Here is a 7,407-nt window from a genome sequence, read left to right as displayed (position 1 = left end):
CAATCTCATCCTTGCTGGCTTCCTTCTAATTTAAAAATCTTAGATATTCTTTCCAAATGAAGTACTTTCTTCTTCATCTTAGAAAGAGTGTCTTTTTCCCTGTGTTTGTCTTGGAAGATTATATAGATGATGAGGGTAACTGGCTCCTGCAGGGTTAGAGGGAAGCTTTCCTTCAAAGTTTTCACAAACATTCCAACTCAAAACCTGTTAGCAATAAATACATTAAATTGCCCTTTCACCTTTGTTTCTACCATTACTGAAAAATGCAAATGAGAAGTCTAATCTGTTCAAAACCTTGTTTAAGACTAGACAGTACTAAGTCAGCATATTCTTGAGTTTCAAATCAAAGCAGAACAGATGCAAAATGTGAAATCTTCTAAAATGAATCTTCACCCTTTTCAAAATATGCATATCTTTTTCCTTGAGAAGTGGTATTTCACACAACAATACTTTCAGACCTAAAACCAGCTCTCGAGTAGTACTGTACTTGTAAGTGGTCAATGTATTTTTTAGAAACAACAATAAAATAAATGGATTGTTTGACAAGTTATGAAGCACTTCAGTACTGAAAACAGAAGAGGAAAACATCCCTAAGAAGATTTTGAATTGATGGCCATACTGTATTTTATATTGTGATCCAGTATCTCTCAAGAGAAAACAGCTTTCAAGACTGACATGTACTAAGATTGAACTCTGTCTCTTCTTGCATGGGATGCCCACATTACTGCCTACTACATTTCTAAATGAACTTAATCACTCCTTGTTCTGTGTATTCTTTTTTGAGTAGACATTCGAATAAACACCACTTGCATGCCTGTAATGAAAAGTTGAGTGTCGCTCCAATAAAAACATACAACGAAATATTCACATATTTTACTGTTCTAACACAAAATGTTCTCTATGGAGTGTAGGAATTAAAATAGTGTCAGGTAACAGGATTACCTGAGGACACAAAATTTTGCATAAAATAAAATTAAGTTTCTTCATTAAAAACAGAGAGTACTTCAGTTCTACAAAACAAACCCCGTAAATCTTTTCTTTCGTTTCCAACAGAAATTTAATTAGGACAGATAAAAGGTTTCTGAGATATTTTGTTGCAACAACAGCAACTGCTTTCAAGAAAGGCATTAATGTCAGGTTTTATTTCTGGTCACTTAAATAACTAAAATATCAATTTAAAAAACGTATTCATTCTTAAGCTTCACAAATTTCATTTTTTAAAAACTTCTTTCTGCTGCTTAAATCTATTTCTAGACATTTTGCTCAGAGGGTGATATAGTTCTACTGAAAATACTTTTAAATTTTTTTTTCTAAATTTTTTTCTAAGAATAGAAGGAAGGTGCCATTATTAGTTTGCCTCAGCAGCCAGTCCCTACTAGCAGGAAAGACTTGGAACAGCTACACACACAAAAGTGTTAAGGTGCAGTATCATACAAATCAGTAAAGAATATACAAAAAGCATTAGTGTATAATACTGTGACGGTCTTGTATTCACATACAGTAACGTCCAACTACCTGTAACTAAACTGGCCATAAATCCTGAAGAACCTTATCTATAAAATTAAGTAACCCATCAATATACTGTATCTCTTCTAAAAATACCCGTATTTTACACTAGTATACAAGGTATCTGCTTGCAAACACAGAAGTAGCCATAAATAAAACTTTATTCTTTCTTTTCATTTACAAGCTACCAAGTACCATGTATTCACACAGCACTGGACACTTAAAGTAGTTGCAGTCACAAAATGATCCAGACAGCTGTTGATAAAGTAAAGGATCTTAAGAGAAAAGCAAAGTAATACTGTAACAGAGAAGTGGCAAAAAAAGCAGTTTTGCCATAACGATCAGACTTGCATGTTGCATCAATTCTGGTTGAAACGACTGAGCGCCATGCGATTCTCGGCTTTAATTGTTTGTAGTCTGGCTAAAGTTTGTACAGTCATTTCTCTTTTGCAGTTGTTAAAATAAAAAAAAGTTAAAAACTATAGCAGCAACAAGCAAACCCTGTGACAGGAAGGCAAGGTTTAAGAACTAAAAAAGTTTTAACAATGTGCTTAGGAAGGTTGCAGAATTTATCTTCCATCAGCTGGAGTTCGACTGAGTGACAACATGATTCGGGCGTATCTTTCACACAGTTCGTGTGTGGAGTAGGAGGGTAGCTTTGGCGGGTCATTGAATCCTTTAATCTCTGTAGAACAATCTAGCAGTTTTGGCAGGAAATCTGTCAGCTTTTCTTGCAAGTTAGCTGCAAATAAAACACGAAAACACAAATATAAGCATTTACGGCTGCATGTGGAATTCTTGGGTTTGTGTCCAGCATTGACTTTTTTATTGGTGGGTGGGAAAAGGAGGAGTATCACTTCGAATAATCCACTTTCTTCAGGTCTGCCAGCAATAACTAGAACATACTAATTCCTAGTAAGAGGTTAATATAAATGCCCCTTCAGACGGTCTACCAACACAAATGTTTTTCCATTCAAAAAGCATATTTCCTTTAAGGTCTAATACTCCAGTGCAATACACGGGAAAATTGTTAATTTAAATGCATAAGGGATTATTCAAAAATCAGAGTGGGTCAAAATATATTACCAAGGCACAAAAGATACAGGCTCAATTCAAGACACTGAAAACATCACATTCATAAGAAAGGTGTGCAAGGGCCTTTTATCTTAATGAATAAATCACTTACGTTCCATTTCTTGTCCAAGATAGGAACACCAACGGTTTCTCATATCTTCCACAGCAACAATATCTTTTTCTTCCATTTCATCCACCAGTAGTAATGGCAAACACGGGACAATAAGCTCATTCATAATGATCAGGCCATTATTTACTTCCTGATCATCTCCCGATTCAAATAGTGCTGCAGCATGTTCATTTAGTTTCTTCATAAACCACCACAAAAAAGGAAAGCCTTTAAGTATAAAGCATTTCACATTCTACTGCACATCAGTTTGTTTGTTTTATAGTAGTCTTCCTTAAAAGCTACCTGGTAATTTGTATTAACTGCAATGAAGCTTCAATTTTTACAGCAACAATGCATATACTTTATTAAACCACTTGATCTTTGCTATTACTCAAGCCATCTCATTTGACACCTGCCAACTCAACCCCTGCAGCAGTTCTTTTTAAGACTGAGGTCCTATGACCTGCTTTTGTTTTCTCACTATTTACAAAAGTAATACAATCAAGGAAAAACACATTTGATTCCTGCTGATGCCTTTTCCAGTATTTGTCTCCCCGTCAAACTGTGCCGAGAGGGTGAGCCTGCTCACCCACACTGTCAGCTGTTGTTCCAACCTAGCCTAGACAATGGCAGTGAGCACAATATTTACAACCACAAAGATGATGATTGATAATTAAATAAAAATGGGAATAATGCTTTTCTCCTTACTTGTGCTTTTTTTTCTTACACAAGTCTAAGTATTAACTTGTTAATGAAAAGGGGTTTGGGTTAGTTTTGTTTTGTTTTATGTATGGCAACACCTTTTTACTGATTAATTTTGTTAAAGCTATGCAGCAAGTTCAACTTTTTGAAACATACTTCACCCTTCACTTACTAGCAAACATTCTCGTCTGTAGTGAGATATCAGCTCTTCATCATGCCCTCTGTACGGGCCTTTGGACAAGAGTTCTTTGTTATTCTGGTAAGCATAGATAAGGTAGAGCAAGGCTTCCATATAGCTGAAGTAAAGAAACAAAAGCATTAGATGCAACACCTGGATACCACATGACTCAACGTACTCTTCAAAGGACAGGAACTTCACCTGCTTGTGTGACTCCCAAGACCACCCCTGCCCACCAATCTCTTCATAATGTTTTTTCTACCACAGAAAAAAAAATTGTGAATTTTTAGCCTCAGTAACTGCAAGTTCTTCCAAATTCTTGAAGTACAAAGAGATGGAAGAAGCCACAAAAGTATTTCAAAACCAGAAGTGCCGCTACACTGTCAATATTTCTGTCTTTAATCTAAATGCAGAAGATAAATACAAGCCTAATTGCTGAAGGACGAGTAACAGAGGGCCTAAGAACCTAACACTTAATCAACAGAGACCCCTTTGCACACAGATTAACAATCTCCCCTCAAACCGTTGCATACCACTTCTAGCAAACACCTTAAACTGTTAATTCTCTGATTTGCAGAAACCCAGTTAAGACAGATAGCCACTGAAAGCAGTTCAGGCACCTACCCTAAAAACAAGCAAACTAATAAATCTAAAAAGATAAATTTCCTAATGAAGTAGTTACAGGAGCAGTATATTGTGCACTCACTCACACCTAGTGAAAACAGGAAGTCACAGTCAATGTTTCAACTAACAAAACCAAACCACCTAACTACTAAAAATGGCTAAAAATTATGTGAGTACACCCAGAGCATATCTGAAAAATACATGTCAGAATTTTCGAAAATCAACGAACTCAGGACTAATGCCTCCCAATGAGACAACATAAAGAGAAGGGAAACTGTTACTTGAAATAGCAACAGTTTCTTAAAGCTTTACTTAATAACAAGTTGAATCCTAATACCATAATTTCAGAATCTACCATGAAGTTATTTCTTCTGCCATGAGATCTGCTCAAAGTCCTTCGCAATCCTAAATCTTTATTGCTTAACTAATGTAAGTGCAGTCACTGCTCACCAATTTCTTGTCCTCAAAATAAAAAAAGCTATGTTTTCATTAAAAGTAGTCCTATTACCCTCTCTGCAAGTCCCTTTCTCTTACCCACTGAAAACTCTTCAAACCACTGATCATCCACACAACTGACCAGAGAGCAGAAAACATAATGTAGGAGGAAAGGGGAGAAAATGACTGAAAGGAACTGGAACTGCAGGTTATAAAATCAGAGGAACAGGACCTTGTCTCCCTTTCCATTCTTACTTCAGTAATCTGTGAAACTGCAGGTTGAAATTACAATGTTAACCATCATTCATCTAAATTAAAAACTTGCTGTTGGTAGTGGCCCTGTCCCTAGTCCCTCTCTTCCAGCTCCTTACCATAGTCGTGCGACCCTTCCCTGAAGCAACGGCAGTGCCATCTAACAGCAAGGTAAGCTGTTTGAAATCATCGTTACTATACATCCAAGCTCCAAGTTCTTATACATGTTGAGAGTCTGAGGAATATTACTACAGAGTAAATTAGTAAACAGGTTCTGCCTTTTCATTCCTGAAGTACACAGAAGTTCCAGCCTATGAACCGTAACCCTAAAATCATTGAAGCGGCTCAAAATTATTCAACTTACTGGGTGGTCTAGGCTTTGGAAAGATGCAGAAAGCACACAATGGCTAGATTTTAGCACTGCTTTGAAAAAGACATTTCGGTCTAAACTGAAAAACTGCACTGGCTTTTCAAGAAAGTTGAAAGTCAGTTGCTAAGGCTTACAGACTGTTCACTTCTCAGTTACTACCACAAGAGTGAGCTGCAGGTAAAACTCCTGCCAAGGTTCATTAGCTGGCTGCATTGATCTCACCCACAGCAGGTCCCTCCCTACTCTACAGTGCAGTCAGAAAAGATATGCCTGAAAGACCCTTTAACTCTCCATCTGCAGTGAAAACAGGGCCTTGTGAAACACCAAAATGGATCATGAATGAGCAATGAAAGTAGGCATGAACAAGATACACCAAACTTCTATTTTAATGTTGGTTTCGTGTTTGTTCAACAGGCTACTATTATTTATATAAATTAAGAGAACATCTGAGTAATGGACAATTTTTGGCTACATCTAGAGATTGAGTACTGCTAGGTAACAATTAGTGTTATCAAAACTAGTAACAGTTGGTCAAATGAAGGAGATGGGTTTCTGAAAAAAAACCAAAACCAAACAAACCTCAAAACAGATCCTGCTAATGAAGGTTGTATTTTAATTATGACAATCTATGTTTTCATAAATATTTCCAAAGTTACATTTTTATGATTTCAGTGTTCATCAATGTAGTCTCATTTTCAGAACAAGAGTGGTAGCTCTACCTTCTAGATGTGAACTCAGTAAACATCTCCGTTCTTTGGGAACCTGTAGCTGCAATATGGGTGCACAATTGCAACAGATGCCTACAGAGCAAATCAATGGATACCTAGATCCTCACCCATCCTGTAAGCATGCTCAACTCTAATCTTACAGTCCTTGTATTAAATATCCCTTGAAGAACCTACAGAATTGCATTTCTAACCAAAAGTAAGGAATACTACACTTCTTTGGAAGTCAGATCAGTCTGATAATACAATATTTTTTATTTCTGACCAATATCAGGGTCTAAGACTGATCATTATAGGCTTGTTTCCTAAATTACAAAGATGTTTGGTATACCTTAAATTAATTTGCAGAATTAGGGTAAGTCATGGAAAATTATACCAAAAATGTTGTTCAGCTCAGAGCAGAAACCTATGCTTCCCTCCCTCCCCAAGTCTAATCAGAATGTATTATGGTAAGAAGCAGATTAGTGAGAACACTGGTATATTTTGTAGTTGAAGGTGCCATCCTGGAGTCCCAGTGCCAAGGAACTTGAAGATCACCCATTCCTGCCAGCATGCTTAGAGTGTGCATGAAGCCCAGGGATAACAAGGAGGATTCCTATATACCACAGCGATGCCTGTGACATTTTTGCCTCCTTAAGGGATCAAGACGAGAGAGTTTTGTTGTTTTTTTTAAAAAGCCAAGGAATCTTCTGACCTGTGTTTCCCCATAAGCTGTTTACGACTGACAAAGTGGCATATTGCCATTTAGGTTATTGATGAATGCATTACTTATTACATGCTAGCAACCAGAAGACAGACTATGGGCTCATTGTGTTAGCCACTATACAAAGACACAGCTTGTCATAAAGACAAGGCAGTGTCTTTTCCAATCAATTCTCCTGTTTTGTTTGGAAACTTCCACTTTTGGAAGCATACAAGACAAGAAAAAAAAATATGAAGCCATTTACTACACCACATACAAACAAAAAAAAAATATATTTTATTCCCACTATAATTTCCCTACATAGTGTGTGGTGTTTAAGAATAGGAAATTGCAGGAATCTCTAAATTAGATGTAAGACCGAAGACAATAATGGATCAATTAAATGCTTAACTAAAATAAAGAACATGGTAAACAATTCTTAATTTAAAAAATACATTTACTTATCCATATTACATTTTGCCTTCAAATTGCTCTACTACATTAGCTCTATACTACCACTTACCTCTTTTTTTGGAAAAACTCCAATCCTACCATGAGAAACATGGTTGTTTCCCTGAAATGTCTATAGTCTTGATGCCATCTCTGCATATAAGAAAGGGTACATAGAAATTCATACACAAACATCAAATTTTTTTTTTATACCCACTTTACTTAAGTCTGCCTCAATCTGCCTTCCCTCAATAAAAAAAATTCTTAAATATTTAAAATACTTCCAGGTGAGATTATTTT

The 7,407-nt window shown here is 36.3% G+C and overlaps 1 protein-coding gene across 3 annotated transcripts in view; it reads right to left on the bottom strand.

Annotated features, from left to right (window-relative positions):
* Positions 1–1,649: 1,649 nt before the first annotated feature.
* The window catches only part of USP25 (ubiquitin specific peptidase 25), a 91,525-nt gene continuing 85,767 nt past the window's right edge, over positions 1,650–7,407 (bottom strand). For all 3 annotated transcript variants that reach the window (XM_069870463.1, XM_069870472.1, XM_069870482.1), the window contains 4 exons: positions 7,181–7,260; positions 3,564–3,687; positions 2,693–2,888; positions 1,650–2,248 (listed from right to left, as the gene is read on the bottom strand). In XM_069870463.1, coding sequence (XP_069726564.1) covers positions 2,076–2,248; positions 2,693–2,888; positions 3,564–3,687; positions 7,181–7,260 — 573 coding nt within the window. In that variant the 3' untranslated portion in view covers positions 1,650–2,075. The remainder of the gene's footprint in view (positions 2,249–2,692; positions 2,889–3,563; positions 3,688–7,180; positions 7,261–7,407) is intronic.

This window comes from Phaenicophaeus curvirostris, chromosome 1 (genome assembly GCF_032191515.1).
Source record: "Phaenicophaeus curvirostris isolate KB17595 chromosome 1, BPBGC_Pcur_1.0, whole genome shotgun sequence".
Lineage (NCBI taxonomy): Eukaryota > Metazoa > Chordata > Aves > Cuculiformes > Cuculidae > Phaenicophaeus > Phaenicophaeus curvirostris.
Note: the sequence above shows the minus strand (reverse complement) of the source record. Positions and strands in the feature narration are given on the sequence as shown.